Source organism: Protopterus annectens, chromosome 6.part1 (assembly GCF_019279795.1).
Source record: "Protopterus annectens isolate FY-2018-M chromosome 6.part1, PAN1.0, whole genome shotgun sequence".
Taxonomy (NCBI): Eukaryota; Metazoa; Chordata; order Ceratodontiformes; family Protopteridae; genus Protopterus; species Protopterus annectens.
In genome coordinates, this window is record NC_056738.1 from 32,662,779 (window position 1) to 32,685,642 (window position 22,864).

Genomic DNA, 22,864 nt, shown 5'->3' on the forward strand with positions numbered 1-22,864 from the left:
TAAGCAAGGGAGGCAGTAAGAGTGGAAATCCTTATGAGGTATTTGTTTTCCACAAGTTAAACAATTATTTACTTTGTCTGACATCGGCTGAGGCAAGAAAGAGTCCCCAACGGGGTACTTAGCTTTTTCGAAGTCTTCGGTAGCTGAATCACAGGAGCTGACCGACCGGCACCTGTGAACTGCTTCTGCTTCAGGCACCACACGGCAAGAAAGACTGAGGAAAATGGCGTCGGCTGATGCTTTTATACCCCAGACGCTATGACGTTGGGGAAGTGCGACATCAGCCGAGGCCAGACCCAGACTTTGGAATCCGGCCGACCGAAGGGCTGCCTGAGGCAGGACAACCCATATGTTATGACTGCAGATGCATCCTTGAAGGACATCAAAGTTTGTTTTTAGTTTCTTCTTTAAAGGGATGTCAGCCTTATGAAACAGAGAAGGCTCAGAGCCCATACGGCATTCTACAATGGTAGTAGGAACCTCCTCCCTAACCAAAATTTGAGGAACACCCCAAGGCCCTTCAGTAATCAGCCAATTTTCCCCCTGAACATCCGAAAGAGAAGTCTGCAAAGCCTCAATGGATGTGCGTGATGTCAGATCCATGCCAGGCTTCAAACCGAAGCAGAACAAAAGGACTGGGCGATCCTCAGGGCTTTCTCTAGCCAAGAGAGACTTCTGGCATGGGCAGCACAGCCGAAGAAAAAGACCTAGCTTTCTTGGCCTTTTTCTTCACGGATGTCTGACCCTCGCAGCAGGAAGTTCCTTCCATAATGTCTTTTACCTCTTCTTTTTGCTTTTTCCCCGGTTAGGGGTCGCCACAGCGGATCACCTGTCTGCTCACGATTGGCTGTGGAGTTTTACAGTGTCGAGTTGCCAGCCCGACGCCCAATCTTCCACTGAAGGCACACACACACTTACACCTAGTATCCAATCCACCTACAGCATGTCTTTGGGATGTGGGAAGAAACCGGAGTACCCGGAGGAAACCCACGCGACCACAGGGAGGACATGCAGACTCCGCACAGAAAGCACCCCAGCCGAGGATCGAACCGGAGAACCTCTTGCTGTGAGGCAGCAACGCTAACCTCCGCACAACCACTGCCGTCCTTCCTTAATGTCTTTTACTAAAGGTTTAATATGTTGGTTCTCTAAATATACAGCCAAAGAGGAAAGCAGACTATGGAGAGTCCTCGAGATGAAAGCCTGACAAAAACAGAACAGGATGTATGGTCATGGGAAGAACAGAGACAAAACAAACACTGCTTGTGACAATGGGGGAATCTGTCTCCCACACTGACATTTGACCTTTCTGGATGACATGAACCCCACCAGCCAAAAAGAGAGAAAAAAACCCAATGGAACATTCGGACTGGCGGCAAAGTTGTTCTAAGGATGGTATGTCCACACGTCGCCTTTATGCCCTACACTGTATGCGGGTAGCATACATATGATGTACAGTGCACCTTTAGCAACCTAAAGGCTTTGGTATACTGGGCGGATTATCAAGCCACCTTTGGTAGGGTATCCTTACTGTAAGGAATATTATATATGATGTAATAATAATATAATATTATATATATAATATACATACACATGTATGAAGTATTAGCTGGGAAACCAACTATACACAGTGAATATGCTTAGTATAGCATATTTACCAGAGGTGAATGAATAACTTGCTAGAAGAACTAGAACTTTTAGGGTAATGAAGGTCATCATTGACAGAAGAAAAAATAATTCAGAGGTGCACTGAAGCAGATTTAAAAAAAAATGTAGCTCCAAAATACATTACAGTGAAAAGATAGCCTGAGCAAATAATCAGTAAGGTACAAATTCCAGACATTTTTCTTTCAAGAAAGACATCAGCTGCGTCTAAGGTTTAATGTCCAAAACTGAAACATTAATTACAAATCAGATGAGAAATCAAATGTTACTGAAGATACTGGGAGCTCATCTGCAAATAAAGTAATTAAAAGAAAACGGCAAAAAAACTATGTACTGGCCCCATGAATTTCAACTCAGAAAGACGACGGAATTGTTACTTGAACTTTAAAACCCCATCACAATCAAGGTCTTCAATAACTGCTGGGAAAAGGTCATGCTTAGCTTTAAGCCTGTGTTTAAGTAAAAATATATAGCTTAATGAAAAACTCAGGTTTTGTCTTCAGCACATCACTGAACTTCCTAAAGGGAAATCCCTTAAAGTGTCAGTTGTACTGCTTTTACTTGGAAGTTTTCCTGGGTTGAAACAGCACTTAAATACTCTGCATATTTTGCCAAGTTGTGCCTAACAGGTAATTCCTACCACAAATAAAGATGTGTTTTTACAAGAAGTTATATTAAGTTTAACTTATCATTACAAAAAAGGAACAAAAACAGATAACATCAGTAAGCATTACAGAAAAAATTTACAAAGCTACAACTAACGTGAAAATCAGAATGTTGCTGAAAAATATTTAAATGTTTAAAAATGGCCTGACACGGTAAAAAAAAAAAAAAAAAAAAAAAAGACTGCAAGTATATACAATTTTTGAAAGCAATTAAAAAACTGATAAGCTTCTCAAAGCACACATTTTCATGGAAGACTTTCCAGTAAGTTAGGGCCTTAACCAGGCAGTTTGGAAAGTATTCAAAGAGCAGACTCGGGTAACAAGACATGACTTGGAGCTACAAAACAAAGCTGTCAGCAGAACAAGGCTCAGACCAATATGGCAGACAGTAAAAAACAAGAGCAAATCTACAGCACTGTCTTGGCAAAGCAACTTCCAACAGTTTTAACAAATGACTAATCACCTTATCTCACTGATGCATAAAATAATCACTCAGCTTCTTACAGGAACCAGATAAGCATAAATAAATTATTTTAGTGGATTAAGATGTTAAACTCAGCTCTGATTACTTTGCATACATTATGCATGCAGCCAATTACAGTTCAAGCAACATGTAAATTCCACATCACTGCTGAGGGGAAATGTTGAAAAAATGTACCAGTCTATGGTGGTGTCTTAAAAACCCACACACTTTGAAGACAGTATCAATAAGATACTGTGCAAGGTTTCTCAACCTTTTCTCTCCTGATACTACTTTAATCAAGCTTCTGGGGAAAAGGTCAATGAGCGACAGTTTAGTCCTAACTGGAATTTCAAGAGTACTTGAGAGCATCCTCAAAATGAATGGTCCACTGCATGGCACTAAGGGAAGTCGGGGGAAGGTACTATTCTTGCATGCCACAGAAACATAACAGGATCCTTATAATCCATCTCAGAGAAAACTGAGGGAAGAAGACAGGCAGGGAGAGGAAGCACTCCCTAGATTAGGCAGGGGCGACCGGGGTTCAACTAATACAACTAGTGAGAAAACATTTGTTGTAAGGGTCCAATTACTTATGGTGCAAAGCTGGCAGTGGTGCCTCATTCAAGATGCATGCACAGAACCATGTCATAAACTGTGTTCAGTATGTTACACTCCCAAAGCTTTGAGACAAGTCTCATCAAATGGCATGCAGATATTCACCATTTGGTCAACCTGTACAGGACAACCCAAACCAAAAAGACATAAGGAATCTTCAACGTTGGGGGGAAAAGCCAACGGAGAAAACTTACCAGTTCCAGGTTTGTCCAACAAGCCTTTGCTAAGAGGGCAAAGGGAATGCTCAAATGAGCAAATCTGGACAGATGATGCTTCAAACATTCCAATTTGAAAAGGCATGGCACCCCAGAATAATCCCCTCAATATAGCTACCAAAGCTGCACCTCTAGCACTCCCCCCTCCTGTCATGTGACAGTAGCTAGCAGTATTATCACTCTAGTCTAGGGTAACATCATGACTCTAACAATGGGGAAATGTCTCACGCACACAATTTGCAACAGGCTGCTTTGGTGGATGCCTGGCTTACAGACCTAGCCGGCTTTAGGCACCAGCAAACCCCACAGTCGGGGGGGGGGGGGGGGGGCCCAACCACAGCAAGTCATCTTATCTCGATATTTTGCAGCATCTCCATCAAACATCTCTAACAAAAGCTGGTTCATGAATCTTGTATACTCTATAAACCAGGTGGATGATAACTCTCATTTATATCTCCTTTAAAATTCAAACATATATCTCTGGTTATAGTAACAGTGTTTTATCAAGTAACAGGCTTCACAATTCCATTTTAACCTGAGCACAGCTGTGGTATGACCCTGTTACGAAAAAGCTGACATTGAACATAAGCAAGGTAAGCAGTAGAAAGGTCAACAAGCTGGACCGACTGAATTGAGTGCAAACCTTGCATTTTAAGGACAGCTGATGCTTGCTTCAGATCTTCAAGGATTTTTTTTTTCTTTCAGGGAGTTCTATAAAGACTGGTAGAACACCAGAAACGACAACTCTCAACTTCTATGCAGAAGAATTCAGCACAATATAAAAAAAAAAAAAAAAAAAAAACCAGCAGAATAAAGGCTCAGAAGCAGGAAAATGTTTTAAATATTACTCTAAGTCACTTAAAAAGTTAATAAAATAACACCCTTTGCATCAACATGCATTTTTTGGGCAATAAGAGGCATAAACCTCTGATGCCCGATTTACTGACTGTCTGTATTCCTGAATGAATTAGCAAATCAAACATTTTACGGACAGAGCAAAATCAGGGAAGGTCTGTGAAATCAAGGACAAGTTACAGGTATGCAATACTCCTCAGAGGTAAATAAAAGTAACTTACCTGTGCTGCTGTCTGACAACTGTTAAACAGCAGTCACTGATCTGGTGTGGCAGTACTAGTGCTGCACAATATATTACTTGCTGAAATAAGTACAAAACTAGTACTGCTATGGATTTTTGTGGGCATTTGTAAAACAATATCACTGATTTTTATCTCTGCACACACCTAATAATTCCAGGACACATGCATTATTGTTCTGGGTAGCAGTGAAAAATGTAGCTAAGAAGTAATTGTATTTCAAAAGTAATACATAAAATATATCGCAGGACATTCAGACACTTCAGTTTTCAAAGGGTCTAGTGGCCCCCCCACTCCCGAGACTGTATAAATCGATACGGGGGGGGGCTCCCTTAATCACCAAAGACTGTGTGAGGGCCCCACAAAAGCTGCTGCTGATTGGGGAAAATGAGGAAAAAAGGTAATAATTTTCTGCTTAAGCTCTTTAACCTGACAGGGCTGACCTTGTTAGGATAAAGCTGATAATGCCCTGTGCTCTCAACTGCAGTCATTCTAAAAATCAGCCCGGCTCAGATGTGTGCATACAGAAAGTTGCTGTAGGTTATTGGGGCTGAAGTCTGCAGTTACTTATTTTATTTTCATTACAATCAAACCATTAAGGTGTGCAGATGAGGTCATTACAGCTTTTGTTTGGGCTGAGGACAGTGAGATCATTGCTTCTTTTACTTTTCTCACAGACCCCAGAAGTGTACAAAAACGGTTACCATAGCTTGTGTACTGTCTAGGAGCAACACAGTAAAACACCTTACTGTAATCATTATATTTTTAATTTTACATCAGACATGTATACAGGTAGCTGGCCTTTGATGGTAAGGGTTGAGGAGTGAGGAGGCATGCTATGTACATGTATGTCAGCACTCACTTGAAACACATGACTGCGGCAATCTGAACCTCTGCTTTCATCCCAGTCTACCACCACAGGGATGCATAGGCAACGACTGGCTTTTGGGGGTTAGGGAGGCAGGTCATATTCCCAGGTGGCGCCTCTGCATTCAAACAAATGGCTTGTTAGTTTGTTGTGGGCTACTATTTTGTCTTCTTTGAACTTTAACCCTTGGACACAACTTATATTTTCCCCCCTCGAGGAGGCCTGCACAGCATCAAAACCACACTGCAAGGAATGTTTACCCACCTGTTCAGACACATGAACTAAATCCTGCAACTCTTTACACTCAATACCTTCTGCCAGAGCATCCACCTTAGATTTCAATTGTGAAAGGAGGTAATTCTGATATTTTAACATGTGAAACTGACAATTCAACGCCCTCATGGCTAAAGTGGAAGAAGTATACACTTTCTTTCCCCATCTATCCAAAGCCCTTGCCTCTTTATCAGGAGGAACAGGATTTTTAACAACAGAGGCCTTCACACCTTTAGGCCCCTGAGAGACAGTTTCGGGTCTGCCTAGGACTCTTAAAAGATACTTATGAGCTTCAGGCACCCTATAGTACCTATCCGGTTTAACTGGGGCAGGAGGCAAAGAATCAGGATTCAGGGAAGCCTCTGCAAAAACATCTTCCACCACATTCAGAACAGGAGGTATAGCTAAAGGCCTATGCTGGGGTAAAAACAAGAATTCCCTAAGCCTCTTCCTGGAATCAGAGAAATCTTGACCTTCCCATTTAAAATGCTCCCTCATGGAATGCAGAGTCTCTGAAAATGAAAAATCCTCAGGAGGAGAAGCTGAAGGAGTAGAATCATCCACATCAGAATAAGGAGGATACTCCTGCAAGTCTTCAGCCGAAGACTCAGAAGCCTCCGAACATTGCTCAAAACTCTCAAACTCAGGTTCAGGAGGGGGCATAGAACCTCTAATCATAGTAATCAAATCCTCTGCCATTTTAAGCATATGTTTCTTAGGCAAAGACCCTGAAGCACTAGGAGAAACCCCCACTGAAGCTAAACTTGGCCTGCCCCTCAAAGAAGCCTTGGAAACAGAAGGGGAGGCTCTAACCACCTTAGGAAGAGAGGAAGAACAGCCACCTGAGAAGCCCCTCAGCCTGGCCTACTTCCTGAGAGGATACATCCTGTAACAGTAAAGTCTCTCCTGAGACAGCAAAGAAACACCTGGCAGAACCTCCGGCTCCACTGAGCCTTCTAAAGAACCGGCGTCCGGGACTGTCGGTTCTTCCACTCTAGGCTTTGCTGCTTTGTCCTTGCGCTTTTTGGCGAAGTGGGCGCCGGAGCATCCGGCGGCATTTTATAATTACAACAGCTTCCCAAAACTAACCTGGCACAGTCTAACCTTCTCTTAATAGTGCGTTTGTTAAATCTAGCACAAGAGCGGCATCCAACAACGTCGTGCTCAGGCCCTAAACAAGGTATACACAAAGTATGGTAATCCCTATGAGGTATCTGTTTCCCACAAGAAATACAGTTATTCACTTTTCTGACATCGGTTAAATACTGAGGCAAGAAAAAACCAAAATATTCTAGCGGGTACTTAGCCAACTTTGATTCTGTCTGAAACTCTGACTTCAGAAACTTTCAGAACGCCAACCTGCACTCGCAAAATTGCTTCTGCATCGGACCATGCGGCAAAAAAGACTGAGGATATGACGTCGGTCATGCGCATTAGTACCCTGACGTACTGACGTCAGTCTAATGCGCCCTGACCGACGTCAGCCATATACTTTGGTATTCGGGCCGACTGGACAGCGGACTACCCAATAGTTAGGACTGCAGCAATGTGGAATGAAGAACATCCGGAGTACCCGGAGGAAACCCACGTGACCACAGGGAGGACATGCAGACTCCGCACAGAAAGCACCCCAGCCGAGGATCGAACCGGAGAACCTCTTGCTGTGAGGCAGCAACGCTAACCACCACACCACCACTGCCACCCTTCCTTAATGTCTTTTACTAAAGGTTTAATACGTTGGTTCTCTAAATATACAGCCAAAGAGGAAAGCAGACTATGGAGAGTCCTCGAGATGAAAGCCTGACAAAAACAGAACAGGATGTATGGTCATGGGAAGAACAGAGACAAAACAAACACTGCTTGTGACAATGGGGGAATCTGTCTCCCACACTGACATTTGACCTTTCTGGATGACATGAACCCCACCAGCCAAAAAGAGAGAAAAAAACCCAATGGAACATTCGGACTGGCGGCAAAGATGTTCTAAGGATGGTATGTCCACACGTCGCCTTTATGCCCTACACTGTATGCGGGTAGCATACATATGATGTACAGTGCACCTTTAGCAACCTAAAGGCTTTGGTATACTGGGCGGATTATTAAGCCACCTTTGGTAGGGTATCCTTACTGTAAGGAATATTATATATGATGTAATAATAATATAATATTATATATATAATATACATACACATGTATGAAGTATTAGCTGGGAAACCAACTATACACAGTGAATATGCTTAGTATAGCATATTTACCAGAGGTGAATGAATAACTTGCTAGAAGAACTAGAAATGTTAGGGTAATAAAGGTCATCATTGACAGAAGAAAAAATAATTCAGAGGTGCACTGAAGCAGATTTTAAAAAAAATGTAGCTCCAAAATACATTACAGTGAAAAGATAGCCTGAGCAAATAATCAGTAAGGTACAAATTCCAGACATTTTTCTTTCAAGAAAGACATCAGCTGCGTCTAAGGTTTAATGTCCAAAACTGAAACATTAATTACAAATCAGATGAGAAATCAAATGTTACTGAAGATACTGGGAGCTCATCTGCAAATAACGTAATTAAAAGAAAATGGCAAAAAACTATGTACTGGCCCCATGAATTTCAACTCAGAACGACAACGGAATTGTTACTTGAACTTTAAAACCCCATCACAATCAAGGTCTTCAATAACTGCTGGGAAAAGGTCATGCTTAGCTTTAAGCCTGTGTTTAAGTAAAAATATATAGCTTAATGAAAAACTCAGGTTTTGTCTTCAGCACATCACTGAACTTCCTAAAGGGAAATCCCTTAAAGTGTCAGTTGTACTGCTTTTACTTGGAAGTTTTCCTGGGTTGAAACAGCACTTAAATACTCTGCATATTTTGCCAAGTTGTGCCTAACAGGTAATTCCTACCACAAATAAAGATGTGTTTTTACAAGAAGTTATATTAAGTTTAACTTATCATTACAAAAGGAACAAAACAGATAACATCAGTAAGCATTACAGAAAAAATTTACAAAGCTACAACTAACGTGAAAATCAGAATGTTGCTGAAAAATATTTAAATGTTTAAAAATGGCCTGACACAGTGAAAAAAAAAAAAAAAGACTGCAAGTATATACAATTTTTGAAAGCAATTAAAAAACTGATAAGCTTCTCAAAGCACACATTTTCATGGAAGACTTTCCAGTAAGTTAGGGCCTTAACCAGGCAGTTTAGAAAGTATTCAAAGAGCAGACTCGGGTAACAAGACATGACTTGGAGCTACAAAACAAAGCTGTCAGCAGAACAAGGCTCAGACCAATATGGCAGACAGTAAAAAACAAGAGCAAATCTACAGCACCGTCTTGGCAAAGCAACTTCCAACAGTTTTAACAAATGACTAATCACCTTATCTCACTGATGCATAAAATAATCACTCAGCTTCTTACAGGAACCAGATAAGCATAAATAAATTATTTTAGTGGATTAAGATGTTAAACTCAGCTCTGATTACTTTGCATACATTATGCATGCAGCCAATTACAGTTCAAGCAACATGTAATTCCACATCACTGCTGAGGGGAAATGTTGAAAAAATGTACCAGTCTATGGTGGTGTCTTAAAAACCCACACACTTTGAAGACAGTATCAATAAGATACTGTGCAAGGTTTCTCAACCTTTTCTCTCCTGATACTACTTTAATCAAGCTTCTGGGGAAAAGGTCAATGAGCGACAGTTTAGTCCTAACTGGAATTTCAAGAGTACTTGAGAGCATCCTCAAAATGAATGGTCCACTGCATGGCACTAAGGGAAGTCGGGGGAAGGTACTATTCTTGTATGCCACAGAAACATAACAGGATCCTTATAATCCATCTCAGAGAAAACTGAGGGAAGAAGACAGGCAGGGAGAGGAAGCACTCCCTAGATTAGGCAGGGGCGACCGGGGTTCAACGAGTACAACTAGCGAGAAAACATTTGTTGTAAGGGTCCAATTACTTATGGTGCAAAGCTGGCAGTGGTGCCTCATTCAAGATGCATGCACAGAACCATGTCATAAACTTTGTTCAGTATGTTACACTCCCAAAGCTTTGAGACAAGTCTCATCAAATGGCATGCAGATATTCACCATTTGGTCAACCTGTACAGGACAACCCAAACCAAAAAGACATAAGGAATCTTCAACGTTGGGGGGAAAAGCCAACGGAGAAAACTTACCAGTTCCAGGTTTGTCCAACAAGCCTTTGCTAAGAGGGCAAAGGGAATGCTCAAATGAGCAAATCTGGACAGATGATGCTTCAAACATTACAATTTGAAAAGGCATGGCACCCCAGAATAATCCCCTCAATATAGCTACCAAAGCTGCACCTCTAGCACTCCCCCCTCCTGTCATGTGACAGTAGCTAGCAGTATTATCACTCTAGTCTAGGGTAACATCATGACTCTAACAATGGGGAAATGTCTCACACAATTTGCAACAGGCTGCTTTGGTGGATGCCTGGCTTACAGACCTAGCCGGCTTTAGGCACCAGCAAACCCCACAGTCAGGGGGGGGGGGGCGCCCAACCACAGCAAGTCATCTTATCTCGATATTTTGCAGCATCTCCATCAAACATCTCTAACAAAAGCTGGTTCATGAATCTTGTATACTCTATAAACCAGGTGGATGATAACTCTCATTTATATCTCCTTTAAAATTCAAACATATATCTCTGGTTATAGTAACAGTGTTTTATCAAGTAACAGGCTTCACAATTCCATTTTAACCTGAGCACAGCTGTGGTATGACCCTGTTACGAAAAAGCTAACATTGAACATAAGCAAGGTAAGCAGTAGAAAGGTCAACAAGCTGGACCGACTGAATTGAGTGCAAACCTTGCATTTTAAGGACAGCTGATGCTTGCTTCAGATCTTCAAGGATTTTTTTTTTCTTTCAGGGTGTTCTATAAAGACTGGTAGAACACCAGAAACTACAACTCTCAACTTCAATGCAGAAGAATTCAGCACAATATAAAAAAAAAAAAAAAAAAAAAAAACCCAGCAGAATAAAGGCTCAGAAGCAGGAAAATGTTTTAAATATTACTCTAAGTCACTTAAAAAGTTAATAAAATAACACCCTTTGCATCAACATGCATTTTTTTGGGCAATAAGAGGCATAAACCTCTGATGCCTGATTTACTGACTGTCTGTATTCCTGAATGAATTAGCAAATCAAACATTTTACGGACAGAGCAAAATCAGGGAAGGTCTGTGAAATCAAGGACAAGTTACAGGTATGCAATACTCCTCAGAGGTAAATAAAAGTAACTTACCTGTGCTGCTGTCTGACAACTGTTAAGCAGCAGTCACTGATCTGGTGTGGCAATACTAGTGCTGCACAATATATTACTTGCTGAAATAAGTACAAAACTAGTACTGCTATGGATTTTTGTGTGCATTTGTAAAACAATATCACTGATTTTTATCTCTGCACACACCTAATAATTCCAGGACACATGCATTATTGTTCTGGGTAGCAGTGAAAAATGTAGCTAAGAAGTAATTGTATTTCAAAAGTAATACATAAAATATATCGCAGGACATTCAGACACTTCAGTTTTCAAAGGGTCTAGTGGGCCCCCCCACTCCCGAGACTGTATAAATCGATACGGGGGGGGGGGCTCCCTTAATCACCAAAGACTGTGTGAGGACCCCACAAAAGCTGCTGCTGATTGGGGAAAATGAGGAAAAAAGGTAATCATTTTCTGCTTAAGCTCTTTAACCTGACAGGGCTGACCTTGTTAGGATAAAGCTGATAATGCCCTGTGCTCTCAACTGCAGTCATTCTAAAAATCAGCCCGGCTCAGATGTGTGCATACAGAAAGTTGCTGTAGGTTATTGGGGGGGGGGGGGGGGGGGGCTGAAGTCTGCAGTTACTTATTTTATTTTCATTACAATCAAACCATTAAGGTGTGCAGATGAGGTCATTACAGCTTTTGTTTGGGCTGAGGACAGTGAGATCATTGCTTCTTTTACTTTTCTCACAGACCCCAGAAGTGTACAAAAACGGTTACCATAGCTTGTGTACTGTCTAGGAGCAACACAGTAAAACACCTTACTGTAATCATTATATTTTTAATTTTACATCAGACACGTATACAGGTAGCTGGCCTTTGATGGTAAGGGTTGAGGAGTGAGGAGGCATGCTATGTACATGTATGTCAGCACTCACTTGAAACACATGACTGCGGCAATCTGAACCTCTGCTTTCATCCCAGTCTACCACCATAGGGATGCATAGGCAACGACTGGCTTTTTTTTGGGGGGGGGGGTTAGGGAGGCAGGCCATATTCCCAGGTGGCGCCTCTGCATTCAAACAAATGGCTTGTTAGTTTGTTGTGAGCTACTATTTTGTCTTCTTTGAACATTAAGCCTTGGGCACAACTTATATTTTCCCTGAAAGAAAAAAAGACCGAAATTCTTTTTATACTCTTGGTTTTTGTTTAAGGCGCCACCAGATTAAAAGGAAAATACTCTAAAATGCATCCCAGATCAACTGTAAACCTATGGTTTCTTGGGCCCTGGCTTTTTTGAGTTATTCTTAAATGGTTATTACTGTGCTGTCTTGGTCAGGAAAGGTGAGTTGAAAGGATGCTAGGAAAACGTTAGCTGAACAGCAACACTGAATTTCTTTCCTTAATCAATTTCTGTACAAGTAATCACTGGATGAATAGATTATGAAAAATAAATAAACATGTACTGTAGAGCATATAGACAGCATTTCACCTAATGGGCGAATACAGTATGGTACACATAGGCCTGTTGTACTGTAACAGCATTGTAGCTACAAGGTCACTGTATACACATACACTACACCTAAAAGTTTGCAGCATGAACTAAAATGCTGCTTCAGAGGGGTGACAGTTACTGGGTGATACTTTGACAAAAGTACATAGGGGCCCCCTCCGAACTTGACATTTGCTGGGGGCCCCCCAAAATGCTAACACCGGCTCTGCTTACAGATCCCTCATCTTCAGCTGCTTGTATGGAAAGGATTTGTGAAAATTTAAGGAATCTGTCACTTCCTATGTTCACCATTCACCACAGTTGCCAAATTCATCATGGTGATGTAGGCCTTGAGATGGTCTGGTAAAGACGGCAGGTTTTAAGTGCTGGTACCTTGTTGCAATATCTCATGCAAAGTATCTCTCAGAGATACTATGGGTCAATTTAGGGGAGTTCTTAGTGACATGTTGGATAAATATTTCAAAGGTACATTCACCTCAGAAAACCAGCAAAGGAAATCTCCAGTAGTTTTGCCTGCGTCAAGAGACTGGCTTTTCCCTTCAGCCCTTCTGTAGAATCTGATCATTTAGTAGTAATAAAGTCTAATTTTGACTGCAATGGTTGAGAAATTTGTACTACTGAAGATGTTCTTGGACATGGGTAAAAATGGAGGGGTGTGTGTAAAAAAACCTAGAAAGACACAGGCAGCTGGCTGATGTTAATATTGTTAATGACAAAACTACTGACAAGAAATGAGGCTTGGGAAGCTGGACATAGAGGAGACTAGTGAAGTAGCAAGACAGCAGAAAAGTCTTTAATGATTCAGGAGTCAAACAACCAATTCCAATGAATTGGCGGAAGCAAAATATGACTCCATACTGCTACCTGAACAGCATGTTACTGATGTGCAAAACAAGCTGGTGGAATTAACTAAGTAAAATCTTTATATTGAACTCGCTGGTTATTTTAGATAAGGCAAGAAGGTCAGTCAGGGACAAAGTGGAATGTTGTAAGCCAAAAAGGTTTTGAATGCCTCAAAGCTGTGAAAAATGAAATGGCACAATGGAAAGGTTTGAGCCTTTGTTTGTTTCCTGAGCTGCAGTTTGGATTTGTTTGCTTGGATTACATAGGTTTCTCCAAGAGATTGTTTAGAATGAAAGGGCATACAGACTGCCATGAGTGATGGGAATTAATGGTCAAGTGAAAGAAATTCTGGTGCAACATGTGACTTGGCACAAAAAGCAACTAGTTGCAGTAACCAAGAAAAATAATTTGAGTGCAAGGAAAACACGTAATGGTGTATCATGAGTTCAGCAGACATTGCAGTTTATGGTGCCTACAAAAGAGTATCAGTGCAGATTTCAGCAAAAGCTATCATTCCCTGTGGTTCTCCATAGAGATCCAGAGCTCAGCTGGTGATGGCAATGTTGCAAGGTTTGCTTCAGTCTCTGGATTATATGAGAAATGAATTACTAGTGGTGGAACCATAACAGTATTGAATGTTCTGAATCTGCTGAAGGACTGGGAGAGAGAAGAGCAAGAAAAAATATAGTTACATGTTTGGTGGGTGCAGCATAATGCAAGAGAATTACTTGGGAAACCCAAATAACTAGTATTTTGGAGCTTTAACACTGCCCATGATTCCACCAAGGTTGAAGATCAAGTGGTCAGATAATGAGGATGAAACTAAATGGAAACTTGTTTCTGCCAACATCTGAATGATAATACTGGCATTCAGTTGTGGTGCAAACACAGCACCCCTGCATGAGTCTGTGCAGAGATTTTAAAGCTGTACACTGACAGACTCAACATATGTGCCAGGTGTCAGTCTTGTTACCTGCCCATAACTGGGTAATATGGCAGTATCTCTGTTTCGCAGATGTGTCTTGTTCACTTAAGACCTTAAAGACCATTACTGATCTACACCACGTGAGTGAATGGATTGTGCTGTTCTGGAAGGAACACGTTTCTGGGCTTATACTTTATACTATTAGTGATCATCGTTAGTCAAGTTTTTTTTTTTTTTACAGAAACAAATATTTTATTGTTATTTTAGTTGAAGTTTTATATGAAAGTCATGTATATGTTGAGGCACTGCTTTTATGTTGCTGCATGGTTATAGCATATTGTTTTATTGCTGATGACTGGCTGATATTGCTGAAGACTGACTGTGCCTTTTTATTTTTGGAGGATATGATCTTTGCACCTTCTGTTGTTGGCCATGACTGGATATACTACCACAAGATCATCACTGTTAGTGTTATGATGAAATGTCTCAGTCTGACCAAGTGCTAAGCCAAGATAAGAGTTGTAAGCAATACTGTTCCAAGTTGTTTGAACAAAATATGCAGGGTATGAAATACAATGAAGAATGATCAACAGATCTCGCAATACAACTTAGTAGAATTTTAACAGAATGAGAGATCTTTTTGTAAAATGAAGAACAAAACGGGGAAAGAGAAGAGTGGAGAGAAATGAATGTCAACATAAGATTGTGAAGCTCTGCTGAAAATGAGTTATATAAAATAAATGACACTGATATAAAATTATGGTGCAATTCAGATTGCAAATTGCCACCACAAAACTGGCGAACATGGTTATGTTGTTAATTTTGTAAGTAGTTTTTATTACTGCTGTTCGTACTTCAAAACTTTTGTTTACTCTGTTTTGATTTGTTCTCATCAATAAACACCAAGAAAAAACAAATAACTGAGTATATGTCAGTGGTCCAGTGCTTAACATCACATGTACTAGGTCTAAGGCTCACATGCACATGGGAGCATGTGCCAAGATGGGGATATCAGAAGGAAATCCCACTATTACCAACTGGGCAGCACCTGCAAAGTGTGCGCGTGTGTGTGTGCGTGTGCGTGTGTGTGTGTGTGTGTGTGTGTGTGTCACTGTAAGGAATCAGAACTCACCAAAACAGATCTCGGTGAAAATTACTTGTTTTTCAAACTATACGAATGTACAACCCTGAAAGTTACAGCCACTCCACCTCAACCCACTCCTCCTTTAAGGTACAGTGACTCAGATTTAAAAAGAATACAGACAGGGGGGACTGCTCTCGTACTAGGGGGTAGAAGCCTATCCCCTGGAAAAAAATACTTTCAGTTATTTTTCCCCTCTATGCACAAACGAAAGTACAAAGTGTGCTATCACTGTAGATGGCTAAACCAAATGAAATTTAGAATTTGAAAATGTTACTTTAAATAATGCGACTCTGAGCTTCCACAGCATGTCAGCAAATATGTCCTTATTAATCTTTTGAACATTCCACCAGCAGGAGCTGCTCAATCAATACTTCTTCAGTAATTAGAAGGCACATTCTCCAGGTGACCCAGCTGTATGTAGTGATGGTCACAGAAGGCCAAACTCTCAGTTCTGTCCCATACACAAAACAATGGCCTTAAGGAGAAACACTAAAAGCACCACACATCCCAGGACCTCGCAGGGAACAAGGGCAGGTGGACCAGATGGTTGACATACTCATGAAGATCTTGTGACAGAATAAGTACCATATAGCAATTTACCATCTACGTGACAATAACACAAAAGCAGAAGTAGAAGGTCCAAACAATGTTTTTTCCTTACAGAGTTTTTGCCATAAAGACAGGTAACTATTATGCCTCCTCCAAATAGACTTGAGCCTGTTTGTTCCTCCATAGTAGGGAATCTTTCAGAAGTATGGATGCAATGGCCATCTGAGGGGACATCGTTCAGGCTGACATTAGGATTTCTTGTGCCTTCCCAGAAATAAGGACATTAACAATGGCACTAACCCCCACTCACTTTATGAAGGAATTAGCAAATCATGTCACAACTCCTTTCCAAGGAAGGGTGCACACTTCCACACCCCCCAACTCTGAAGGCTACCACTCACTGGTGGCTTTGTTACCCTAACACCCACTAAAAAGCCATGAGTTATGCCTTCTGCCTCTTTTACAAAGGGAATGGTACACTCTCAGGATGCCCATCCTCCTTGTCAGCAGTCAGTCACCAAAGCAGACATTTGAACCTGGCTGGCTTATGCCATTGACAGGTTTTTATTACTCTACACTATCATAGATGGATGCCTCAATTATTGTGTTAGCACAACAAAATACACCTAAAATGATAAAATGCTTCTAAAATACAACAGTTAATCTGATAAAATGAAAATAATATAAATGAAAAAATAAACAGATAAAATAAGTAAGTGATTTAATCAAACTCTGACATCCTGCACAACAGGTAACAATTCTACCACTGAACCAGGAATAAGACACCACTTACATGTGCTGGTTATACATAAAAGGAGCAGAAGTAAATATTTGTCTTAGACTTCTGGTTTTTAAGGTATATCAGACAAAAATCACTTCACCTGTACCAGGTGTTTGGTGATTATTCAAACATTTTTTGCCAGAAATATTCCTTTCTATCAGGGGAGTGGTTGAAATCGCACCATCTACTGAAAAATTAAAACAAAACAAATGAATATATTTAAAGCTGATAAAACAAGTGAATAAATAAACATCTACATAAACATACTGGTGTATTAAAAGACAATTCAGCCACTAGATCAGTATAACACAACTTATAAATGATTACTGCATATAAAATAAAATGTCAGTGAGTTTATCTGCATACCTTAAACCTCTGGCTTTTAAGGTGAATCATATTTAAACGTTAACGACTAGTAACATTTTCCCCTATCAAGCATGTTAATAAACTCATACTTTTTATTAGAAATAGAAGTTAAGGTGCTCCTTTTATGTTTTTAATTTACAATGCAACATAACATTTACTTGGCTATGATGTTAACAGGTAGGGATTCCTATTCGCATACAGTAAGGTAAAGTTATTGTTTCAGGTTGCTTGTGTGTGCATTTGTTAAAACAACAAGCACTGCAGCAAAGGTTGAGGTCATGTGAAATGATGCAGAATTCATTATGAAGCAAAACAAATAGGATGCATGGGGTTCATGCATTCACAGGCCCTTTGTTCACGTAGCATGAGTGACTGCAGTAAAGTCTACAGGTCATGGCAGTGTGCAAATAATTTCACCACATTAAAATGGCAATGCACAGAAGAGCAAGCAAGGTGGTAGAACACACTGTACATGTTCATCAAAGATAATGAATTTGAGGAATTTGCTGTAGTATAATATATGCTGTATGCATTATGAACCACAGAAATATAAGTGTGCTGCTAATGGACACATACTTGAGCACTGTGGTAAATAATATCTTTCATGTTTGCTTGTTACTGGATGTGCACATTACACATCAGACATCCGACAATATTCATGTAATATATACACATAATGGTAACATACTGATTTTCTACGCTTGATACAAAATATGGCATTTTTATTATTTCATTATTTTACCCAAGACTGAAAATTAGCATTACATTGTCTATTGTGCAACAAAACAATGATTAACATCAACACTTTGTTGACCAATGAAATATACACTCAGTTGCAGAAAGAGCAATGCTAAGTCACTACTTCTACCAGACCTCTAGGAGAAGAATCATCTACCTCAAGTAGTCTAATGAAATCGTTTTCTTTTAGCAGCGGCAGTTTTTATTTAGAAAATGAACTCAATACACATTAGTACTCTGACGCAAAACACTAAAGTACTTCTGTTGTAACTGTAGCATTCTCAGAAGGTCAACTACATTAATAAATCTCCTTCCTAGCAACATTCTTAAATGGTGGTGACAGCATTCTACTGCATTGTGCATGAGGGAAACCTAAGCTGCATATGTTGTAAAAGTTCCAAAATGAAATATTGTACAAGAGAGCAAATCTACAGTGTGTAGATTTCCACATTCCATAACTGTGTGGCCTGCAAAGGGATACTGCTTTTGGAGACATGTCTTCCCTAATAGGAATAAAGGTCTTCACAACTTTCTTGGGTGAAGCAAATGCAGTACACCTCATGTAAGCTATGCCAGAATCCATTAGTCACATTCTTACTTAGATGGCATAAGTGCGTAGACAACTGGAACTACCCTAGCTCTCTTCCTTATGAACTATATACATTTGCTTACCTGGATCAGTCTTGTAAGGGAAATTCTCCATTAACTAATATAAATGGTGACCAACACAAATCATGAATGTTAATGACGGTTATTAACAGCACACTGGACTCTACATATCTCGCATTTCAAAGGCAAGTGCACTAGCTGTAATTCTACAATGTTGTTCAGACTGTTACCACTGAAATTAGGATTCACTCACTGCAATCTCTAAACACTTTGCTAACTGTCTTGGTATTAGGTAAGCTAGTTACAGCAGCAGTAGAATTACTTGCCAGAAGCTCACCTACTATCTTACAAAGCTCAACATTACATTCTGCGGTTCTTCAATTACTAGTTTAATTATAATGTCCTTGATCAACTGGCTAAGAACCATGATAATGTTCTGAAGACGAACTGCTCCCTTTCACATTTCCATTGTTACACACTGCCCTTTGCATCCATGGCAAGAACTGAGAGACTACCACCAGTACCTTCTGCTCTCCATTCTGTCTTTCCAAATGGTATAAATTAACCAGTTACAAGAATTACTATTTTCCCATTTTGCAAAGTGGCAACTTGATTTTTGTTGCCATTTTCCCTACTTTTGGATGAAGACATTCTGCAGTGTATTTGGTATAAGCACACTGGTTCACAAATTAAAACGGCTTATTCATCAGACAGCACTTTCTATATTTAGCTTTGCACTTAATTTCTGCATGTTATCTACTTAAATTCTTGAATGTAAAGACTAAATGTCTTTACCGCTTATTCAAAAGTGGAACCGCATCACACAATCCAAAAGAAAAAAAAAAAACCTTTATAAGGGACTTGCAGGAAGAGCAGCAAACATCATATTCCAGTAATGACATTACACATTCCATTCTCACTTCTATATATGGGAGGGGAATACAGAGATGAGATAAAGACAGACAGTAATCTGTACAAGAGGGAACACTAACATTCACTTTAGCCTCATTAACTAACTTTAGCATAGGTAATGCTTGTGGGTGCAGCAATCGATTAAACACAATTGCTCTTCCTTTTTGTAAAATACACAACTTCATGCGTCTGCTCAGAACAGAGAGTTTCATGCATTTGCTCCGAGTTAAAATGGGTTGGGGGTTTAAAATGCTATTTAGTGCCTTTTGTGTTTTTACTGAAGCAAAAAGCCTGGAAAAATATTACGTGGGTTCAACTAGAAATAAGAAGCAAGTACATAAAAGATCAGCTTGCTAAACATTATGTTTATCTAAGCTACAAATTAAAAAATAGAATCAAATGAAATATCATGTATATGTGGAAATAAAATCTTTTATAAGAATGGCTGCTCTACTAATATTAACATGGAATGTAAATTGTCCTGCAAGTACAGCTAAAGCAAAGAGCACTTACTTAAAGTGATGGGTGCGAATACTGTTACAGGACACGCATTTGGATAGACATGAGCATGTGAAATTTGCCAAAAAGGATTCTGGGATGGACATTCAGCAATTTTATCATGAACAAAGGAACAGAGAAGCAATACTGTAAGAACACAGATCAACAATGACAGACAAATTTGTAGCAGTAAGGGATTTCTCACAGGGCAGGAAGAGGAGTAGTAATCTGACATGTATTTATATTCTACCTAAAAACTACTACTATGGGGTTTAGAAGAATTTGGGGAGAATAAGAATTCAGCAGTGAATGTTGTTAATGGGTAGGGGTGCTGCTATTTTACAGCTTAGGAGAATTTCTGGAGAAATAAGCAGCTTTCAGCAAGGATTATTATTTACAAGTATAAGCAGGTTGTGCCAGGGGAACCTAGAAGGGAAAACAAGAGGGTAAATTTCTAAAGAATGAAAACATCTGGTATGGAAGATGTGAATTTAGCTGTAGAAACTCAGACAAAATTTACATATTCCCCAGGATACAGTAACTGGACTAGACTGGGTGGAAAAGAGAAGTTATGTACCTACCATAACGTTCCATGTTGGTTGTCTTCTTTCGCCTTCTTTCTTGCTGGACGGGTTCGGAGCCGAACCTCAGCTCTGACTTGGCCTACACTAAAGCTCGAAAGCTAATTTTACTGGCTCGAGGCAACCCTATATCCCATGATGCTAGGCGGTAACTACCCAGATCTCGTTTGGTAGCTAAGAAACCATAGCCAATTCAGTCTCCCCTCTGAGGTGGAGAAGGAGAAAGAAGAAAACTCCCCAAATATCACTACCTGAAGCTGTATCTACCCCCCAGGACCAACTTGTCTGAGCTAGGAATAGTGCAAGATAAGGCCACCTGTAAGAAGGGGAAAAACCTCTGTCTGTCCAGGCTAGGGGGATGGTGGGCGGGACTCAAGAAAGAAGGCGAGGGAAGACAACTAACATGGAACGTTATGGTAGGTACACAACTTCTCAATGTTAAGTTGTCAATCTCACCTTCATTCATCCTGGGTGGCTCATTGAAACAGACTCTTGAGAACGGTGGAACCAAAATTTGCCCTGTTTCTGGAGGCCATGTCCAATTTGTAATGTGCAACGAAAGTATGAGGAGAGGCCCATGTGGCAGCCGCACAGATGGTGTCTATTGGTAATCTAGCTTGAAAAGCTGTAGATGTAGCCAACGCTGTGGTTGAATGGGCTCTTGGCCTAGAAAGCAATTCTTTACCTCTGAGTTGATAAATACAGGTAATCACAGAAGACAGCCACCTAGACAGGGTTACTTTAGACACCGGAAGACCCTTTTTACTCTCTGCATAGGATAAAAAGAGTTGATAAGATTTCCTGAATTGTTTAGTTCTGTCCAGATAGAAGCGGAGCTGATGATGAATGTCCAAGCGCACCGTTTGAATAATTAGGAAAGAGAACTGGAAGATCAATAGATTGGTTTAAATTTGTCTGAGAAGCCACCTTGGGTAAAAAAGACGGGTTAGTTCTTAGAGAAACCCTGTCTTTGTGGAACACTAAATAAGGAGGGCGAATGCAGAGGGCATGAAGTTCAGATACTCTCCTAGCAGACGTAATGGCGACTAGGAATAGTGTCTTCCAGAAAGTAACTTCAAGGAACAGGAGGCCGCAGGTTCAAAGGGAGGGAGAATCAAGGATGCTAAAACGAAGTTTAAATCCCACTATGGTGGTGGTGGTGGGGGGTCTTTGATCGGAGGCCTGAGTAAAAAGATACCTCTGAGGAATGCCTTGCAAAGCTTATGGGACATGATGTTGGAGTCCGACAAGCCTATGTGAAAACTTGAGATGGCTGCTAGCTGAACTTCTACTGTGGAGGAAGAAGATCCTGAGTGAAAGATTTTGGCTAGGAAATCCAAGACCGAGTGTATTGGAGCAGTGAATGGATCTATGTTCCTAGCCTTTGCACAAAAGGAAAAGCATTGCCATTTACTAGCATAGATCCTTCTGGTGGAAGACTTAGGGGAAGCTACGATATCGCGGACAGAATTTGAAATCATTGGAAGCCTGGCTAGGGACGGAAGTGGAGCAACCAAGCTGTGAGGTTGAGAGATTGGAGGGATTGGTCCAGCTGCCCTGATTGATGGACCAAAAGATCTGGCATTGGATCCAGATGCCAAGGCTGCTGCAAAAGATAGCGATGCAGGAAAGGGAACCATATCTGTCGAGGCCAATAAGGGGCAATGAGGATCATCTTGGCCCCTCAAGGCGGTAGCTTTCTGAATTGTTTGTGTGATTAACGGAAAGGGGGGAAAGGCGTAAAGAAGTCCCTGAGGCCAATCGTGGACTACAGCGTCTCTGGGGGGATGGCCTGGAAGGGGGAAAGAGTGAAGAAGTCGAGGCACTTGCTGTTTTGTGGTGTTGCAAAAAGATCGCAGCAAGGAAACCCCCACTTCCGAAATATTTTGTCCGTCACCGATTGCTTGAGAGACCACTCGTGAGGCATGAGAACAGCTCTGCTCAGCCTGTCCGCTATGACATTGGACTTCCCGGGGATATGCGTTGCTATAAGAAACCACTGAGAAGAGATCGGCCATTGCCAGAGTGTGATGCTTCTCGACACAGGGGATATGACCTGGTTCCGCCCTGCTTGTTGATATACCATACTACGGACATATTGTCCGTCCGAATTGCAATCGTCCCCATGGGAAGAGAGTCTTGAAGGGCTTGCAACATCAAAAGCACTGCTCTCATCTCCAGGACGTTTATGCGCAAGTGGCATTCGAAGGGTTGCCATGTGCCATGGACTGTCCTGCCCTGAAAATGCCCCCCCCCTCCACCCAATCAGGGAGGCGACCGGGGGGGGGGGGGAGTAAAAGGTCTGC

General features: G+C 40.8%; 1 protein-coding gene across 1 annotated transcript in view; it reads right to left on the reverse strand.

Moving 5' to 3' along the window:
- The window catches only part of CAD (carbamoyl-phosphate synthetase 2, aspartate transcarbamylase, and dihydroorotase), a gene marked incomplete in the record, with an annotated part of 2,299,829 nt that overhangs the window by 381,541 nt on the left and 1,895,424 nt on the right, over positions 1-22,864 (reverse strand). Inside the window, 1 exon segment of the mRNA XM_044075466.1 lies at positions 16,955-17,041. Within this exon segment, the coding sequence (XP_043931401.1) occupies positions 16,955-17,041 (87 nt within the window).